The sequence below is a fragment of the Vulpes lagopus genome, chromosome 2 (genome assembly GCF_018345385.1).
Source record: "Vulpes lagopus strain Blue_001 chromosome 2, ASM1834538v1, whole genome shotgun sequence".
In the NCBI taxonomy this organism is placed as follows: Eukaryota; Metazoa; Chordata; class Mammalia; order Carnivora; family Canidae; genus Vulpes; species Vulpes lagopus.
The window spans coordinates 57,883,526-57,905,163 of NC_054825.1; the positions used below are offsets into that span (position 1 = coordinate 57,883,526).

The window sequence follows — 21,638 nt, forward strand, 5'->3', positions numbered from 1 at the left end:
GGAATATCGTCCAGCCTCATTTTCACATAACCAAAACAGACCTTTAACTTCTGCCATTAAAACCTGCAGCTTGTTTTCTGCAGTTTATATGGTGGATTATGTTTATCATCAAAGCACTCATGTACTTTTCCCAGCTGTTTTATTGTGTTAGATGTGGTGTGTGTCAAGGCAGGTAAAATTTTCTAGTGCTTTAAGATAGTGTGCTTCTTCCAAATTAGTCCTCTTCTATGCATTCTGAATTAGGAGCAGAGGGCATTAGACTTTATCTCCCCTTTCATGAATTCTTGTAAACGAATTATCCAGGAGTTAGGGGAAAAAGAAATATTATTAGTTGGTGGCATCAGAAATGATTTTAAAGAAAAGGTTGAGCAATGGTATAAGGTATAAGGGTGGAATTTACTAGTTAATTAATCAACTATGCTATATTTCTCACATATATGTCACAGCCCCAAGGCTGTGCATTTCTGGGGGTTAACTATTTACATCCTGAACTCCACGGCCTGAGTTAGTCTCACATGGCAGATCTGGTACCCTGGAATGGTAGTTTACCTTATGGCTTTACAATTCTTGTTTTCCAGATTATAAAAAGGGAAATATGTTCATTAAAAAAAATTCATAATCCAGAAAAGTACTAAAAGGTGAAAACTGCCCATAATTCCACCACCCTGAATCCATCATGTGTGTTCTTTGTTGATCTAAGGTGTCTACATACATGTGCACAAACTCATAGGAGTTTGATGTGTACGGACTGTTTTTTTTTTCTTTTCAACAACTAAAATAGGTTCACATTATACATGGTGTTTTGTTAAACGTAGATAGAATTGAAGTTTTCTCTAGTCTGGAGAACCTGAAAACAATAATCTTCTTCTTACATTCTTTTCTTCTAGCTACTTAGTTATGTATGCTCTGTCATCCTAGTGGTTCCATATGTTAGAAACATTTGAGTTTTTAAAAATACAGATACTAGGCTCCTGCCTCCCCAGAGGCTTGGTTTTGGCTGGTCTGTTGGGGTACAGGGTTCATTATTTTCTAAAAGTTCCCTAGGTAATTCTCATGCAGTTGGAGTTTTAAGAACCTCTGACTGCTCTCGACTAGAGTTTGAAGCTTGGCATCATTGTCATTCATTTCTTTCTGCCTGTCCATTTGCAAATTGTTTCAGATACTTTACATTTTCCTTGCATTGCTTTATTTGCTTTATTTGGTATTTGACAGTAAGGCTAAGGGTCAGCTGGTAGTATTTTCTTTTTATTGATGGAATAGAAAAATAACCCATTAAAAATTGAATCATATTTTTGCTGCCATTTAAATTAAAATCTCATGTGTACACACATGCATGTATTTTGTGTGTATGTGTGTTTTTGTTTAGTTTGGTTATCTTTAGGCAACAAAGTTAGCAGATTTTTAAAGATATGCTTTTGATATTTTCTAGATTTATTATAAGGACTGTGAATTATCTGCAGTAGATTTAAAAAATATTAAAATGATCTGTTGGATGACTGTGATGTTTAAGAAAATGTACAGGGTGTTTTAGAAAGATTTCATTAGTAAAACATGAGTTTAATAGAAGAGATGCTAAAACATTGCATGCAGTTGCATGCAGACAACACAAAGCATAGTCTGATTATTTTAAGATACTCCGTGCATTTGGGGAGGGGAAAGGTTGTTGCTGGAAACATTCACATTCAGTTTGGCTTGTATTCTGAATCCCTCCTCCCTCTCTCAACAGCAATTTTATGACTAAACAGTTTCTATGTTTTATAGCTTTTGTAAATGTTTATGAAGAAGAGTTACTCAAGTCACAAAGTTCTTGGGCAGAATTACTTTAGATTTACTTATTAAATGGAGTTTTTTAAAATTTTATTTATTTTATTTTTTTTTTATTTTGAGGTACTTCTGAACTTGAAAAGGAAAATTGCAAATCCTTAGAAAGACTGTTTTGCCTTTGGAGGAGAAAACCAATTTATGACCTAGAATCCTTTATTCATAATTTCGAAATATGGAAGTTCTGAAAATTGAAAGTTTTAAGTTTGTTATCAAAAGTGAAGCTATTTATGGTATTTATTTATAGTCTTGATTTATTTCATTTTGTGTGAATATGCATGTTTCATTGCACAAATATTTCTGTGATTGATTGAGAGACCCTGTTCCAGAAGCCACTGGGAAATTTAGATTAATAAATGGTATATATACTGCCATACTCTTCTAAAATCTGAAAATTCTGAATTATCCTTAATCCTAAAAATTAAATAATTGTGGATCTGTACATATTTATGTTACACAAATAAGAGAGTAAGAAAGTGTTTCTAGCATCACCTTCCTTTGTTGTTTACATTTTTACTTTCCTGTTTTATTTTAGACCCTAAAAATCATGCAAGGAATATTGCAGTGTTTTTGTGTGAAGTAATGTAATTTCAAAAATAACCGTGTGTTACTACTAGGATAATTTAAAATGTGATGTTAATTTTGTTTCCATTTGTATTTTGTTATTCAGACTATCTTTACTGTTCAAGCTATTTTCTAGTTTTGTTCCTCAAAGCATTGAAGTTAGCCTTCAGGGGTGACTGGCTGGCTCATTTGGTAGAGCATGTGACTCTTGATCCTGGGGTCATGAGTTGAATCCCATGTTGGGCATACTTAAGAATTTTGTTTGGAAGAAAGGGCAGCTCAGCTGGCTGGTTCAGTTGGTGGAACATGCAAAACTTAGCATTGTGAGTTTGAGCACCACATTGAGTTTAGAGATTGCTTAAAAATAAAATTAAAAAAAAGTTAGACTTCAGTTGCATTAAACTTTTAAGTTAGTACCCTCATCTGGATCGTACCACCTTCCTTTACACCAACTCACATTTCTGTGGCACATGCCAGAGTCCTTGAAGGACTTAAAGATTAGTTGATTAATTTGCTGTAGGAGTTTTGACAGCACAGGCTTACATGGGAGCTAGAAATAGACATGGTTACTGACTATACAAAAAAGTGCTGAAGGTAGTGTTGCTTGTTAAGGGGGATTTGGTTTCCTTTTAGTTATTTCTCACCTGTGACATAAGTTAGGAATCCATAGAGGTACTTTGTAGCATCAATGAAGTTTGAAATTTTTAGTCCTTACTGACAGGATAGGGCTGCATGCACATGGGGCTAGTTTGCCTGGCACATCACCTCTTGTTGCAGTGAGGGATGAACAGAAATCCAGACCTTGTTATAGCCAACCTAGGGACTTATTCCATTATTAGGGAAATTACCTGCTCTTATATAATGTACTAGGTCTAGGCTAGATGATGATCCTCAGAGCTTTTTAAAATGTGAGTTATATTTTGTATGGGAGAAGGATGATACTTTTCTCATAAAGGAAGAAATTTCAATGTAATTTCTAATTCAACGTGTGTAAAGTAAGCCCAACATTATAGATTTTGAAAGCAGTCAAAAGCTAGAGTGTAAAACTGCAGGGTTTCGGTTTTTATGGTTTTTTTTTTTTTTTTGAATGATCAAAGATGTTTTCATAAAGTTTGTTCATGACTTCATTCTAAATGTACAGAATAAAAAATGATGTCAATTCGTTCCTTAGACGTCAACCAGAATTTTCTTCTGTCTCAAAATTAAAAGATCAGTTTCTGAAGAGGGTAGAATTTCAGTTTTTTTAAACACTATGTACCTATCAAGCTATTACTACAGTTTCATCACTGTATGTTTGAAAACTTTGTCCTTTAGTTTTATGTTTACAAGCTGATACATTAATGTCCGGTGCTTTTGTGTGATACAGCTGTTTAAAACAGTAAGGCATAGAAAAGTTGGGCCTTTTTGTGTTCTTCAGACTCTTCTGGGCTGTTTATCATGGGGCAGGTTACATAATCTTGGAGTCCTACCTTTAAACATTTTGTAGATGTGGCTTTTAGAGTCTGTTTACATTAAGAGAGCATTAACAACCAGTAGCTACTCACAGGTCTAATGGCTTTCTGGGTTTTGAGAGGTGGGGATAAATAGGCCTGGGTTTAAATTGAAGCACGGCCTTCACTAGTTCTGTAGTCTGATTAACTTTTGAGCAAGTTTCCCTTTTTTTTAATAGAATGGGGATAATAGTTTCATAGTAGTTAGGAGGATAAAATAAATAAATAGATTACTGTATATAAAACATTTATCCTAGTGCCTGGACTCTGGAAGCCACTTAAGTGGGGATGGTGACTGCATGTTGGTTTTGTTGCTGTGGTGCAATTTGGTTTTCCTTTAAGTAAACTAAAACAAGTGAAATTCACCAAAGTGTGCAAAGTATACATAGTTTGTCACTATGCTGAAGACTGCCATTTCAAAGATAATATCTTTAAACTGAGCTAATTAACCACTCCTTAGTAGGATAATGTCTTTTAAGTAGGTCATGCTAGGATGTAATGGAAAGAACTTCAGACTGGAAATGAGAAGCCTTGGCTTCCAGTTCTGACATCATCATTTACTAGCTTTGGACAAGCTACTTAAACCTTTCAGGCTCATTTTCTCTTTCCTAAGATTGTGATTACCTGCCCCATGTACCATAAGGTGCTTGGGAAAATAAATTGAACTTAAAAAACAACAAAAAACAAACAAACAAACAAAAAACAACTTTGCAAATTAGGGCACCTGGATGGCTCAGTTGGTTAAGTGTCTGCCTTCAGCTCAGGTCATGATCCCAGGGTCCTAGGATTGAGCCCTGCATCTATCTGTCCCCTTCTCAGTGGGGAACCTGCTGCTTCTCCCTCTGCCTGCTGCTCCTCCTGCTTTTGCTCTCTCACATTCTCTCAAATAAATAAATAAAATCTTTTTTAAAATGCTTGTAAATTGTAAAGCAGTTTATAATTGTAAGCAGAAATACTATTTGCAAAGGTTCTGGAGGCATCTGTGTCCTGTCCCGTCCCCTGCCCCCCCACCCCCGCCCCCAGTGCTCTACTCTGTAGATTACTTGGTAGTATGTTTTGGCATCCTATATTTTTAAAAAGCGTACTTTTCCCAAAAAGCATCTTTAAAGTTTTATACTATGGAACTTCCTCTAAATGTGATGGAAGAATTTAGTGAACTCTTTCTTACCTGATACTGTTTTCAGAGAAGGAACATCTTCACTTATTTTTGTTCTTTGAAATTAGTAATAAACACTTTCTGACCCCCCCAGACTTTGTTAGTTGTCCCTTATAGTAACTTCTATTTCCTATTTTCCCTAAAATACACACACACCAACATTCTAAATAGGAAATGAATGCCAAACAAGCTCCATCCGCACTTTCTCTTTGGATTCACGCAGGCGTTTGAGAGACTGAGACAAGCTCTCTTTTACAAACTCTTTGGGTTTAAAAAAAAAATCTCTTAATCCTGTTTTTCACATACCTGGAAGGATCAGAATCTTGTTGCCTTTTTATCACTCCTTCAAGGAAAGGTTCTCGAATTGAGAGTACATGGAGGATAGGGGCTGTGGAAGAGACTCGGAAAAGGGAGGTACATTGACTTTTTATTTTTTATAGACACCTTAAACCTAAACTCTCTACCATGGGAGTCACAGAAGCTTGAGATAAGCACATGGCAGTTCAGTTTTAGGTGAAGGGAAAAGTTGATGGATAAGTTGGCTTCAGGAAAGAACATCCATTCACATTTCAAAATAAATTAATTATAAAAATTAAATACTAAAGTTCTAGCAGCTGTGTTTTTTTTATATAGCATTTCTGATGCATGGGTGATTCAGTACGTTTTTGTGAAGTAGCCTAAAAACGTAAACTTTTAACATTGGCTCTGTGGAAAATATATGTTTCTTCAAATGTGGAAAGTATTTTAAAAGTCCCAACCACTGATTTATAAAGTGTGAAGATGCAAGTTGGGTTGGGGAGGCCTGTAGTCTGTCTGGGAGCTATTAGCAGTTTTCAGTCAGAAGTCATTTCTCGTTTCCTTAAATCAGTTAAATCAGTCATTTTGTCAAGTCCCCAGCACCATTTATATTTAGGCCTTTGGAGAAATATAAGGGTAAAAGCAGTCACTTATGCTTAAGGAATTTTCTAAATGGTGAGTTGTATTTGAGAGTACAAGGCAATATATAATCAACTGATGGATTGTAAGATGCAAATTAAAGTATGAGAATTTCATTTCAGAGAAAGCTTGTTGAAGAGTAGCACTTAGGGATGGCTTTGTGGGGCACATGAGTCTTGAACTTAGCTATCACATCTGGTGATAGACAAAACACCATTGAATGGTGCTACTACTTCTGGGATAATTGAAGATAAGAGAATTTGAGTGTCATAAATAAAAATGTATTTTATATGTTTATACCTCAAGTCAGTTAAGATGATGGGTTCATAATAGGATTATTTGTACAGTTCATTTTAATGAAGCAGCACGACATTCTTAAAGTCTTTTTGTTTGGGACAATTATGAGCAGGTGGTTTATATGCAGTTTGCAATATTTTTGTCAGTGATTTGTGAGTAGAGAGTGATTGATACTGTGGGGTAAACTCTACTGAATGTTTTTTACTCTTAAAGTAATATAAATACTGGTTGTTAGCCCATTTTCCTTCTTTCGCAGGTAAAAAACAGGAAGCAGATGAGTTGAGTGGAGATGCTTCTGTGGAAGATGATGCTTTTGTCAAGGTAAAGTGTTAATTACTCAGGTTAAGATGTTTATTTTGCATGATGAATTCATGCACTTGAATAAGTGTGGAGGTAAAATAGAGACTAATGTAGCATTGTCAATTTCATTGTAGTTGAGAATTATAATAAATAACTTTGTCTTTAGTTATATGATACATAGGGCTAAAAATAATATTTGTCCAGGCCTTGAAGTAGAAATCAGACATAGGGACCAGAGGAACAGTGACAAGACAGTTGATATGTTAGTTCCTGAACAAGGTACCGCAATGAGAGTATTGATCATTTATTTTTCATCTGCCCATTGCAATTAGCTTTTGTATAAAATATACAGAACTCAGATTAATGTAGTCTTTCAAATGGAGAGAGAGGATTGCTGATGTGTTACTACTTAGTAAAGAGCAAGTTAAGAAATTTGCTTTGCCCTTTAAAGACACATTCAAGCCAGGTCTTTTTTGGCTAAAAATGAATGATATCAAGACTGACCAGCCAGAAAAATAAGTATATAGTTTTAACTGGAGTTGTGGCAGTTCTAGGAATAATTTTTAATCACAGTTTTTTTTTGTTATTTTGGGTTTTTTACTGAGTAGTGTGGCACTTGCAGAGATTATTTAATGAGCACAGTTCCTCTTAAATTATATACATTTATACCCCATATATTCCATTTTCTGTGTACAGTTAGTCCATACGGTCATAACATCTCTGGGTGTTTGTGTGCTCTACTGTGGAGTGAGCTTATGTCTATTCTCCTGGCCATCTATCCTACTGCTTAGCTCTCTACCCTCTCACGCATGCACACACAGACCACAGAATGTACCACATGTCCTACACAGTGCACTTCATACTTTGACGGTTCGTATACACAGAAAGAAATGTGTGGTTGAAGATTTAACCCTGAAATCAGATAATTTCAGGAAATACTTGCCCAGGGAGCCATTAAAATTGATGCTTGCATGCCTGTAATCAGCTTTTATTTGAGCCTTTCAGCACTCTTCAGTCTGTATTCTGTTATCCTTGTGATATATCTTCCTTTAGGTTTATTCCTTTGCTCTTATTTTCTCCAGGTGTCTTCACTAGCAAGGGTATGGTTAAGCAAAAATTATCCATTAGCTGGAAAAATATTATGGCTTAGTAAAACAAAACAAAACAAAAAAACAAAACACAACCCTATAATTTTCAAATGTCTTTCAGCTCTTCATAAAAATCTTATATTCATATGAAATGTTAGGAGGAGAGATATACTTCTATTTAGCATAATAGTATTGTCTCTTATATGTGTTGCAAAGGATACCCTTGTTTTATTATTAAGTGAACCTGGTCATAATATCTAGAAGAACAAAAGACTTTTTAAAAAAAAATCCTATTTAAATAAATCTTCAGTTTCTTCTTTCTACTATCTTTTTCACTTTGGAAGTACTGGCATATGTGATGTATTTGATAGAAATTAAGTGAACATACTTGTCTCTCAAAATTGGTAATTTTGGAATTTATACATTAGAGTGAGTATCACCTATTGCCTAGACGTGAATAATATAGCAATTGCTTTCATTTATAAGTGAGGAGAGTGATCAGAATTGATTGGTACTTAAAAGTTCCCTCGGTGATCTCCCTTGGTTTCGTTTCGTTTCTTTTCTTTTCTTTTCTTTTCTTTTCTTTTCTTTTCTTTTCTTTTCTTTTCTTTCTTTTCTTCTCTTTCCTTCTCTTTCCTTCTCTTTCCTTTCCTTTCCTTTCCTTTCCTTTCCTTTCCTTTCCTTTCCTTTCCTTTCCTTTCCTTTCCTTTTTTCCTTTTTTGCATTTACTACTGTTCTAAAGTCACCTACTCCATTTTCAATCTCCACCATTCCTTTACTCATACATGGTGAGGTTGGTTAAACCTGTCGTCCCAGAGATGCCCTGTTCCTAAGCACTCCACATTCCAATACAATCATATTCCTTTTCTTTGCCTACCTCCCCAGAAATTTGTTTTCTCACTGCAATTCAACTCTGAATGATTAATAGTCATGCCCCTGCCCTTTTCCCCTTTTAACCCAGAAGGCTTTTCTTAAATATGTTATATTTACCATAAGACTCGGGAAAGGGGAAGAATGTTCATTGCTTTGGACCCTTTCTTTGCAGTTAAAGAAGAATCTAACTAGTAGCAATTAGATTGCTACTTTGTTTCCACTGAAGTACTGTGTTTCCATAAACTTTGAAGGGCAAACGGAATTCCTTCACCAAGACAGTCCCAACCTGTGTTCCCTTGCCTAACTGGATTATGGCACAGTGATAGATTTCAAAGCAAATACACTTAGTTATTTGCATTTTTTCAGGATTGGAATGAATGTAACAGTTGGGATGCCTTATTATTAGAAATAAACTTTGTTATAACATGTAAGACTTGCAGGGTCTTTGAAGTTAAATCAAACTATGGCATGTGGAGAAATCAAGTAATTTCTGTGAAGCCTTGTCTCCTAGGACAGCTCCTGGGATATGACTTGGTAACTATTAAATAACTGGTACACTTGAGAGCATCTCTAGTCACATCCAGTTAGTGTGTATCTCAGTGTGAGAGATTTGGGAACTTAGATGCATGGTTCAGTGACTTTGGGATTTGACTCCCTCTGTTTTTAAAGACACAGTTAATATGTAAGGTCAAATGATTGAACTTTGACTTTGGGAATACTGTCAAGATATGGTAAAATTTAAAACATATAGACATGTAAATTACCAAAAACGTTTGGTGGATAGCCTACACTACTTTGCCTCTAGTTGTACCAAATTTTCTTACCATTAAAAGGACTGTGAATTGGAGAATCAAGAGGCACATGAACAAGATGGAAATGACGAACTAAAGGACTCTGAAGAATTTGGTGAAAATGAAGAAGAAAATGTACATTCCAAGGAGTTACTTTCTGCAGAAGAGAACAAGAGAACTCATGAATTAATAGAGGCAGAAGCAATAGAAGAAGATATAGAAAAAGAGGACACCGAAAGTCAGGTCTTTAGCCAGTTTTTTTTAAATGTGACACAGATAAATTAAGTAATAAATAATAAAAAGTAGTTTATTTTAGTTCAATGTGGAAGTCTCAGAATTTTCAAAAAATATATTTTTGAAGTTATTTATAAATCACTTGGAATCCTACTAGCTTTAAAATTTTTGCTTATTACCTTCCACATTTGTATATATTTTTACATATCATACCTTTAGTTGCTATTTGTTCTATACAGTGTTTTCATACAACATACCATAATAACTTCATAATGGGTGTCTAATACCTTAACTTACTAGACTGATTGCTATGTGTGGAATAGCCACTTCTTTATTTTGGGACATTTACATTTAAGTTGTTTTCTACCCCACTGTGGGTGAGTGTATCAGTTCACTCTGATCTTGTCAACAGTACTGGACAGTAGCTTTTTATATGTTGCTACTTCAGTAGATATAAAGGATTAACTTGCATTTCTTTGGTTATTATCAAGGGTAAGAATTATTTAGGAGCTTAATTTAAAGGTATATAATTTTAAAAATATTTTCTTATATTGAAATAAACCATTTGTCCTGCTTTGAAATTTATTAGTATGTCTTAAGAAAACCAATGGATTAGGGAGTCTGTACTGTTAATATGCTTTAGAATACTTCCATTCTACCTAGCTTAATAGATGAAGGGCGCAAGAGATTTTTCTAATTCTCTATCAATGTGACTATTTATATGTTGGCATAAAATATACAGTCTGCATTATTAAGCATTGACTTAGTAGCCATGGTATCATAGACACTGTACAGAACAGAACACAAGACAAGTGATAATTGGGTATAGCATAAAAGCATTCTCATGTTACCCAGATATTTTGTAAAGCAAAGCTATTGTATACCCTTTTACTTAGGAAATTGAAGCTCAAGAAGGTGAAGATGATACCTTTCTAACAGCCCAAGTAAGTTTATATTTAGTCCTATGAATATGATATTGTGGGTGGAAGGGCTTGGAAAAGGAATCTTATTTTGACTTCATAATCTTCTAATTCATAAAACTACCTTAAACTTAATACTGAATTATTTATGTGGTATATATGAAATACTTAAAATTGGCAGCTGAAATTTCTGTTGCTACAAATGTAATTGGAAGGTATTATAACAAGGTTCCTACCATTTTCAGAGTTAAAAAAAAAAAAAAAGTGGTTACCAGTCCTTTGAGAAGTCTACACTCGCCTTGATTTTCTTTACTGATACTTTGTTATGAAGTAAATCATTTAAAAGTACTAATATCCTTTTCAAAGCTTTAAGATTTTGCCCTATGATGGGCATTGTTTAAAAATGATAAAAATCTCTGTTCTAGAGATTTACTTGGGGGTTTGTATGTGTGTGTAGAAGTGGACTGCTCTTCTATTGTGTGTTGTGATCTACATAATGTACATTTTAAAGCATGGCTTATAGGGGTTATAAACCACATTTATATTGCTCAATTGCTACAGTGTTTTTTTAGCTTATCCTTTGTCTTGTTTTTTTCAAATCTGTACTCAAGAAGCCCTTGTTTATGTACCTTCTTTAAATAGTATGCTTTGAAGTAGAGATAGGAGTTTCCTCTGTTTACCACATTTAGAAAAAATAGTGATCAGGTCTGTTATTTTCTTAGTTAATATTTGCTGGAAGAGTATATAGTGGGGCTCATACTCGTGGACTGCTTAGCTGATTGCCTCTGGTCACGCATGCCTTCTTTCCTGCAGCTTTCTTGCCTTTGAAATGATGGTGAGCCACAATTGCTGGTGAGGCTGTATCTTGACTCTGCATTTGTTGCAGTGGGGGAGAAACTGCATTTCTAGGAGAAATGTGTCTGATTATTTAGAATATTCAGGAAATGTTAGGACTAGATTTGTTCACTGTACTAGCTACAAATAAGTTCATTTCTGAGTGATAAAGAATAGGTGAGGAAAATTAATTCTCAAACTGGGCAGTGGATACCTTTTCTACATTACTAATTTGCAAAACGGTAGAGTTGAGCTCTTCATATTCTTTAGCAGCTCCTTGTTAATTTCCACTAAGGGCCACTCCTAAGTTGTGCAGGTTGTGAGTTGTGTAAAGGCATTAATCATATCTAAGTGTCTCCATTCATATAGTAAACTACGTGTTTTCATAAAAATTTAACAGATGGAGATAAAGTATCTTAAGGAATGGATGCTTTTTTATAATTTTCACCAATTTTTATGGCCTGAAGATGGCCTTATTCCCCTTCTATCCTGATAATGAAAGAATAGTTATTTATTTCTCATCAAAGGGCAGGTATTACCTTATTGTATCAAAAGATGGGAGGTTACATCTTCAGAGAAGTTTCCTTTGAGTAAAATGACCTTTTTTCTCTTTCTAAATAATGTAGAGTAGAACATCTCTATGTATCTACGTTTCATCATATTCTAATACTTCTAAACATGCTAAGTGAATATATTGTCTTAGTATGGGCATTAAGTAATACTAGAATGTAACCGTTATCCAGCTTTAACTGGTACAACTCGTGGACAGTCTTGTTTCATTTATAGCTCCATTCACTTTTCGCTTTCTGCATAATTGAAACAAATCTTGCACATCATATTTTGCTTTAAAAATTTCATTATGTATCTCTAAAAAAACCTTTTATTTTTTATATTATTCTAATGTAAGATTTTTAGTATCATTAAATGCAGTTCATATTCAGATGTTCAATTGTGTATAGTTTTTGTTTTGTTTTTTGTTTTCCAAGTTTTGTTTGAATCCAGATACAAATAAGATGAACCCATTGTGATTGATTGAAATGTTTATTAGATGTCTTTTAAAAGCTCTGTAGGTTTTCCCTCTACCCTTTTTCCTTCACTATTGTATTTGTTGAAGAAATTGAGTTGCATATTCTGTAGACCACGGGTAGTTGGCAGAGCATTTCTTAATGGGACTAGGTAGAAAATATTTTAGCTGTTGTGGACCATATGGTCTATGTTATAACTATTCAGCTCTGCCATTGTTGTGTAAAAGCAGCCACAGACAGTAGATAAATGTGAATGGATATGGCTGTTTCAGTAAAAATATTTACAAAAAGAGGCATCTTGCATAGTTTGCCAATCCTTACTTGTTAGAGTTTCTAGAGTCTAGATTTTGCTCATTACATTTCTGTGGAGTCATTCAATATGTTTGCTTGTTTACACTATTCTGTGTAAATTATAAATTAGTAAGTTAAGTTATGGGATTGAGAGGCTTGCTGTCTAATTCAGGGCACCCCACCCCCACTCCAACACACCAACTACTTCATAAATTTTGTTGTGTTCTTCTATTTGGATGCACATAATGTCTGGGTATATCTTCTTAATGATGGTACCCATCATTGATGATCCATACCCCTTGGATCAAAATAGTGATATTCTAATCCTGTCATTTCTTTCTTATTTATTAGCTGGAACAATCCTAAAAAATAGAAATATCGCTTACTGTTTGGTTATTCAGTGAAACCATTTACAGAGGAAAACCAGCATATATATTTATGCTTGATGCTTTTCCTTTTGTTTACCAGTTTTCAGAATAATGAGCTGGTTCATTACCACCTTTAACAGTGACTAATAAATTTCTTATTTTTCCTTTTTTCTCAGTTTCATTTTACATTCATGGATTTAAATATATTTAATGTTTTTCAGTCCATTGTAGTTATTGTTTAATGTTCAAATTGTCCCATCTGTAGTTTATGAGGGACTCTTCATTTCAACATGATCCTAGTAGTCTTTGATTGCTTCCCTGCTTTCTGGTATGTAATGATGTTCTTTTTTTTTTTTTTTTTTTGCTTTAGACCTAATTAGCCATTGTTTCCTTTTAATAGTAAATGGTTTGTAAGAATATAGTCTTGGTGGTAAGGGTGTTCATTGCTACTGGGTTTTCATGTTTTCTAGGTACAGCACTAGTGAATGTGTGGTTTTTGGTTTCTTTTTGCTTTTAAGTTAAATAGATTTTGAGGTCATAAGGATACTTCTAAGTTAATCTTATGTTCTTTGTCTTACGGTACACATACAACAGTCATAGAAATGTAATACCAACACCACTACCAAAAAGATGACTGAAAATAATTTAAGATCCCCCCCCCCACATATTATATCTGTCTTAAAGATGTACACTTCTAGGAATGAACAAATTACTGCATTATTAGACTAGTTCTGCTCTACATGGTTATATCACCAATTCATACATATTTAGGTTGACTTGTTTCATCTTATTTTCAATAATTAAGGTCTTGCTTTAAAAAAATGGAATCTGTAACTTTTGTGAGTATATAATTCAAAATAGGTAGAAAATTTCATCTAATTTTATAATTATTTACAATATTTACATGGTTTCAAAATTAAAGCTATGAGAAAAATACATCCAAAGAAGTCCCCATCACTCATCCCCTTATTGGTAAACTTTTAAAATTCATGATATTAGGGTATCTGAGTGGCTCAGTCAGTGAAGCATCTGCCTTCCACTCAGGTCATGATCCTAGTGTTCTGGGGTCCAGCCTGCATTGGGCTTCCTGCTCAATGGGGAATTTGCTTCTCATTCTTCCTCTCCCTCTTACCCCCACCTTCCATGTTCTCTCTCTGTGTCTCAAATAAATTTTTAAAAAATCTTAAAAGTCAAATAAAATTCATGATATTTCCTTCTATTACTTGCTTTTAAAGGTACAAGCAAATAGGCAATGTATTTGTATAGGCATGTATTTAAAGCCAGTTTTCAGGCTTGCTTGGATTTTAAATATTTGACCTTTAAGCATTAGTCTCTGTTATATTACATAGAATTTGACTCAACTTCTGCTTCTATTACTTACTAATAATATTATGACTTTGGGCAGATTCTCTTAGTCAGTTTCTATGTCTGTAAAATGAGCATTATAATTCCTACCTGCTGGATTGATGTTAGGATTAATCATAGATCCTGGCACTTAGTATATGTGCAGTCTGGTTATTTGTGATATTATATTATTAGGTTTAAGATACCAGTTACTTGAGGATTTTCAGGAAATTTTTCTCAAAAATGTGTATGTATGCTAATGCTTTAATTCTTAAAAATTTCCTCTAGTCTCAATCTCTTCAGTCTTCCATGTATATTCCTTTTTCAATTTGCCTTTGCCCTTAATATTTTGTAATTTGATACCTGTTTTTTGTTATATGAAGTCTGTGTTGTGTACCTCTAAAGCCAGATTTATCTGTATCTCCACAACAAAACTTTTTCTTTTCTTTTTTTTTTTTTAAAGATTATATTTATTCATGAGAGACAGAGAGAGAGGCAGAGACATAGAGGGAGAAGCAGGCTTCTCGCAGGAAGCCCTATGTGGGACTCGATCCCTGGAGTATGGGATCACTCCCTGAGCTGAAGGCAGATGCTCAACCACTGAGCCACCCAGGCGTCCCAACAAAACTTTTTCTAATATCTCTTATGTAGTGTTTTACTGTTTACAGAGAACTTTTTACATCGTTATCTTATTTATTTATTTTTAAAGATTAAAAAAAAAGATTTTATTTATTTATTCATGAGAGACACACAGAGAGAGAGAGAGGCAGACACAGGCAGAGGGAGAAGCAGGCTCTGTGCAGGGAGCCTGATGTGGGACTCGATCCTGGGTCTCCAGGATCACGCCCTGGGCTGAAGGCGACACTAAGCCGCTGAGCCACCCGGGGCTGCCCTCCGTTATCTTATTTAATTATTTATATTCTATTTAGATCACATGTTATCTCTATTTTATGGGCAAAATTCAGCTAGATAGATAACAATACAGAGTAAAACTGTCTCAGTAGTAAAGATAAGATAAATACGCAGGTCTTCTGATGCCTAGTTTGGTATTCTTTTCACTAAATAACTGCACACTACTAAATGTTTTCTGAATTCCATTGTATTTACACAGTGCTGCTGTTAAGCCCGTGACATACATGAGAATGAGCAGTTAGTTCATTCCCTCTACCTAAAAATAGTAGTGTCTCATACCACACTTAATCAGTAAATTCATTCAACAAATACTTATTGAGTACTTATCATGTGCCAGGTATTTTGTATTTCCTACAATCTTTAGTATATTGCCAGATAGATAACAGGTAGTTGGTGATTTAAGGTTATTGAAAGTTTATTTTATTTTTTAAAGATTTTTTTAAAAAAGATTTTATTTTTTCATGAGAGACATAGAGAGAAAGAGGCAGAGACATAGGCAGAGAGAGAGAAGCAGGCACCATGCAGGGAGCCATATGGGACTCAATTCCAGGACTCCAGGATCACACCCTGGGCCGAAGGCAGACACTCAACTGCTGAATATAGGCAGAGGGAGATATAGGCAGAGGGAGAAGCAGGCTCCATACAAGGAGCCTGATGTGGGACTTGATCCCGGGACTCCAGGATCACGCCCTGTGTGGAAGGCAGATGCCAAACCGCTGAGCCACCCAGGGATCCCCCAGAAGAGGTCTTCTTATGTAGCATGTGTATATGTATCACAAGATTAACCTCGGGGCGGGGGGGAGGTGGAGTGAATGTGTGTGCGCACCCACATACATACTCTATGTATATTTATATACACACAAATTTGTGTGTGTGTGTGTGTATAGGTATATGTAAGCCCTTTATTAACTGGAAAAGTCCTTCATTCATCTTTGTCCTTATTACAATTTCTTAGGATGAAATAAAAATAGAGAAGCTTCATATATGATTTTTGGCATTTGATTAAGGGTTGTAGATCCCACTACAAAGATAAACAACATGAGTTCCTACCTTACAGAGCATTTGCTTCATTTTCATATGTGAACTGTTACATTTTTTTCAAGATGAACTCACAAAGTAGTTCCTCAAAGAGGATGCTTTACATTGTTGTTACTTCTTTATTATGTTTCTCATTCTAAAAAAAAATCTGTTTTCAGTGGAGGGAAATTATTTTCAGATAAGGGTGCATATTGTATATATCATTTAGACAGGAAAAATTTTTCATTGTCTTTGTTTCCTTATTATAAGGATTTTTAGGCTCATACTTTGGGCTTTTGATTTGACTCTAGTGGTGCTTTGTTTACTGCACACACTACACAGCAAAACGTGCACTGATATGTGGGGCTCATCTTTTCTACCAACCTTTGTTGTTTTTGTGCTTCACCCCCATTGTAGTCTGTTTCATTTTCCAGAAGCTGGCTCACACGCTTCCAGGGGCACTTAAGTATATGGAGTAAAGCTAGTGTTACATCTAAATTGAGAAACTAATGTTCTCAGCCCCTTCAGAAGACATGTTGAGTAATTAGGATTAATATCTAAAAGCTCTCAGCAAAGTAAGGCCGACTTTACCCAGTGATTTTAGCATGAGAAATAACATTTCTAATTGGGCTGAGTGAAATAAGTCAATCGGAGAAGGACAAACAGTGTATGTTCTTATTCATTTGGGGAATATAAATAATAGTGAAAGGGAATATAAAGAAAGGGAAAAGAAATGTTGGGAAATATCAGGAAGGGAGACAACATAAAGACTCCTAACTCGGGGAAATGAACTAGGGGTGGTGGAAGGGGAGGAGGGCGGGTGTTGGAGGGGAATGGGTGACACGGGCACTGAGGTGGACACTTGATGGGATGAGCACTGGGTGTTTTTCTGTATGTTGGTAAATTGAACACCAATAAAAATTAATTAAAAAAAACAAAAAAAAACATTTCTAATTGGTAAACTATAGCAGATAGGATTTTGGTTTTTACATCACAGTATTTAATTTTTTATTTTTAAAACATAATTTGGCCATTTTTTTCTTGAATCTATCAGTAACACATCTCTAAAAGAGTAACTGGGAAGTGGTGTGCTGTTCGTAGGTAAAGAGGCAACTTGCACTCTTTAAGTTCATTTGTTCTCCTATGAAAGTTAAGATATTCTCATTTGTTTACCCCCCCCCCCCAAGGCAAATTACTAAACTTAAAGAATTTGGAAGAAAGAGATAAATCAACAATTCATCCTTCTTTTGCTGCCATCGCCTCCACTCAAGTGAAAGTATTTTTCTTTTCTTTCCACATGTTGCAGATTAGAAACAATGACTAAAACTAAACTCTGGTTAGACAGACTGACAATAGAGAGGTTATTAGAGCATAATATAATGAATTTACATGATAATAGGATTTACTTCGCTATCAATCAATAATCTACTTGTTTTTGGACTTTTTTACTTCCTAAGCTTGTGGCTTAGTTGTTTCTGTGTTTTTAGTTTCTTTCATATTTAGTGTGTAAAACAATTGGGGATTTCCTAATTTGGGGCACTTAATTAGCTTAAAGTTGAAAAATCCTTTAAAATGATTCATTAGAAATATGGCTGTTGTCAGCTATAATTTTGAGCATATGGTAAAATATTTGACATTTTTAAAGAATGCATACTTTTCTGGAATCCAAAGTTGTGTTATAAAATAAATATTTCATTTAAAGTTTTGTTTATGGTTCAGTTTTTAAAGTCTTTCACTATTAGGCTGTCACTCCGAGGCAGGGATTCTGATACAGACTCAAAGTTTGAGAACCACCACTCTAAGGCTTTGTATGTGGTAGCCTCATACCACCTTGACTGAAAATGACCTCCTTCTACTCAGCTTTTATTTTGAGTTATAAATTAAAACATTCCTTTTTTTCCTTTACTGAGATTAAATGAATATTTGCTTGTTAGGATCTTTAATTTGGGGAAATTGTTGATTTTTTTTTCTTGATGTGACTTAGACTACTTTCAGGGTTTTGTTTTGTTTTGTTTTTTGTTTTTGCAGCATTTGATGGTTAGAAGAAAGGGAAAATCCCTTTGCAATATTTCTGTTTTCAGGCTAGCACATGCCTAATTTTAGATTAAGTGAAGAGATCATATATTTTTAAATTAAAATCAGTCATATTTTTAAAACAGTGTGAGTTACTATTTTGGTTACCTATTGTGCAAATACCATTTTTAAAGAGTCTGACCATTAGGGTATATGTGACTGTTATAAATTCATTTTTAACAGAAAATAGGAATGAATAATTTGAAAATAACTACTCTTGCAGGCACCCTTCTTCTGTGATACCTAGAAAGGGTTTTTGTTTGTTTGTTTTATTTAAATGCATTTAAGCCCTTGAAAATATATGTCTTCACGTTATACTTTCTGGTATTATTTTGAATAGTACCCCCTAAAAGTGCTTTTGAACTGACTCACATAAGATAATCAGGTCAATCTTTTGGCAACTCTTTGATGTAAGATTTAGATTATATAAACTAATTTTGAATACTGAAACTAATTCAGTTTATTGTTGATTTGGTTACTATAGATTTATCTGTTTTGTCTTAAACCACATCCACTAGCCATGTGCCACGTTTCTCTCAATGGGCTCATGTTCTGATGGGCATATCCTGTATTTGTTAGTGATAGGTGTCCCTGATTAATATTATTAAATTATATACCAGTTTACCTTGACTGATTTTTGTGCTATTACTAAAATCTAGTTTTAAGTGAATTCATTTTACATTTGATTATTCTTTGAATTTCAGGATGGTGAGGAAGAAGAAAATGAGAAAGGTATGTTTGATGCCAAGTAGATTTTAAAAATTGCTGACATTTAGAAAAATAGTAAATTATGTGAAAATAAAACATTCTTATTTGAAATCTTATTTTTGAAATGAATTTTATTTTCAAATTTATCAATTTAGTGAATTAAGTTAGCATCTTGATTTTGTTTTTCAATTGGTTTTAATTTTCTTTTTAACATTTAAGATATGTTCTAACTTAATGGTACATATCAGTTACTGTAGTGGACATTGCCATATTTTTTTTAACCCAATTTTAATTTTATGTTTTAAAATAACTTCTAGCATACGGTAAGTTGATAATGTCCTTACGACTGGCACTGCAGTAACTCATACGTGCTTATTGGAATCCTAGAGTGTGACGAATACTTAATTGTACAACCATTCCTAAAAATGGGTGACCAGGAGACTGACTTTTTGTTTGCTGCATAGAGAAACTTTCATACAGCCTTCCGACAGTTTTCATAGTTTAGGAGAACTGTCTCATTCAATACAATTACAGGGACATCAGTAGTAATGCATTGATCAGTACGAGGTTATGGAAGAGTTCTTTAATGGAAGTCAAAGGATCCTCCTTTGGACTAGAAAGGACATGGAACAGGGTACTAAGCAAGGCAGAATAAAAAACCCAAAAACGATGATGAAGTAAAGCTACTGACTGCAAATCTCACATGCCCGAAGCCTTTCCATTTTGGGGGAATGCAAGACATCTTTGAAAATGGTAATTGCCGGACTGACTGGACAGGACGAAGACTGGAAATAGCCAATTTCCTGAACGTTATGGAGTAGGCCTTCTTTGGAACCTTCTGTAGCAGTTTTCCATACAATTCTGGACTACCCAAGAATTGAATAAGAAGAGTGAAAAAGATGAGGCCCTGAAAAACTTTGAAGACTGATTGATATCCTCAGACTGTGACCTTTCAAGACGTCACCATGGGAGTTCTGAAGGTCACAAGGGTTAAACCCAAGATGATTCGAACATTGAATAACAAATCTGCACGTTTGTCACTATCTCGTGGAGGGAAAAAAATCTTCCATATGCCATTAACTTACAACCACAAACGAAGAGCTGGTATCCTCAGGATGGAACCATTTCCTCACTTTTGTTGTTTGGTATTTGTATGTAGAGATCATTTTTTTCCATGAAGAATAAGTGATCCTGGGTAAAGGATTGTTTATGTTAGTTAATACCCTTGTGTTTTTTTTTTCCCCTAACCTTCCATCAGTGCTAATAACTGGCTTTATATTTTCTAGGTCCTATTCTAGCTTATGAATATGAAATTGTTTAAACTTCTTGTTTTGCCATATTTATTCCTGTTAAATCCTCTTAGATATAGCAGGTTCTGGTGATGGTACACAAGAAGTATCTAAACCTCTTCCTTCAGAAGGGAACCTAGCTGAGGCTGATCACACAGCTCATGAAGAGATGGAAGCTAATGCGCCTGTGAAAGAAGCTGAGGATGACAACATCTCGGTCACAATCCAGGCTGAAGATGCCATCACTCTGGATTTTGATGGTGATGACCTCCTAGAAACAGGTAAAAATGTGAAAATTACAGATTCTGAAGCAAGTAAGCCAAAAGATGGGCAGGACGCCATTGCACAGAGCCCGGAGAAGGAAAGCAAGGATTATGAGATGAATGCGAACCATAAAGATGGTAAGAAGGAAGACTGCGTGAAGGGTGATCCTGTCGAGAAGGAAGCCAGAGAAAGTTCTAAGAAAGCAGAATCTGGAGACAAAGAAAAGGATACTTTGAAGAAAGGGCCCTCGTCTACTGGGGCCTCTGGTCAAGCAAAGAGGTTTGTTTTTCTATGTCAGTTCTTTACGATACTGAATTCCAGCATTCAATAAGATCACTCTACATTAAGGGGGTGGCTTCAAGACCATGTACAGTAATTAGTACTTATGATCCTGCCTATAATATTTTTGACCGTCATAAGTTACTTTTAAAAAAATTTCAAGATCTTCGTAATATGCAGTGTGTCCTACTGATTGCATTGTCGAATTGTCAGCATATATTTGGTTTTTTTTGTTGTTTTTTGTTTTTTTTTTCAAATTGACAATTTTTTTGTGTTTTATTTTTAAAAATCCTTGTGATGATGGTTAATGAACAACTATCAGTCCTAAGAACACAAAATGAAGTCAAGTCCCAGTCCTGAAATCTGGAGAAGATGGCCATATATCCACTGAATAGAATTGTCAGAAAATCTAGATCTTCAGGCATCTTGGGGAAAATCAGTGCAAGAATCCTAAGGGAATCATTTGTTCAAATAACCTAATCTAGGCCTTTGGAATTGTTAACTTGTACAAATAGTACTAGTTGGAAATACAGTCAATGTCAAGCTGTTCGGTTTTTGTTTTGTTTTGTTTTGTTTTTGTTTTCAATTTTCTTCTGGTGATTTGCCTCTTTAGCTCTTCAAAGGAATCTAAAGACAGCAAGACATCATCCAAAGATGACAAAGGTAATTTTCGTATTTGTTTCAGTGGTAAATTGCATATTTTCATTAAAGAGTAAAAATTGCTTGGGGTTTCCTTTGATCTTTAGTCATTAAAAATGACCATA

The 21,638-nt window shown here is 34.7% G+C and overlaps 1 protein-coding gene across 2 annotated transcripts in view; it reads left to right on the top strand.

Moving 5' to 3' along the window:
* SLTM (SAFB like transcription modulator) overlaps positions 1–21,638 on the top strand; it is a 44,165-nt gene that overhangs the window by 6,407 nt on the left and 16,120 nt on the right. The window contains exons 3-8 of one of the 2 annotated variants that reach the window (XM_041743294.1): positions 6,521–6,585; positions 9,359–9,559; positions 10,447–10,494; positions 19,039–19,066; positions 20,406–20,874; positions 21,488–21,537. In XM_041743294.1, coding sequence (XP_041599228.1) covers positions 6,521–6,585; positions 9,359–9,559; positions 10,447–10,494; positions 19,039–19,066; positions 20,406–20,874; positions 21,488–21,537 — 861 coding nt within the window. The remainder of the gene's footprint in view (positions 1–6,520; positions 6,586–9,358; positions 9,560–10,446; positions 10,495–19,038; positions 19,067–20,405; positions 20,875–21,487; positions 21,538–21,638) is intronic. The other variant, XM_041743295.1, reaches the window with a different exon arrangement.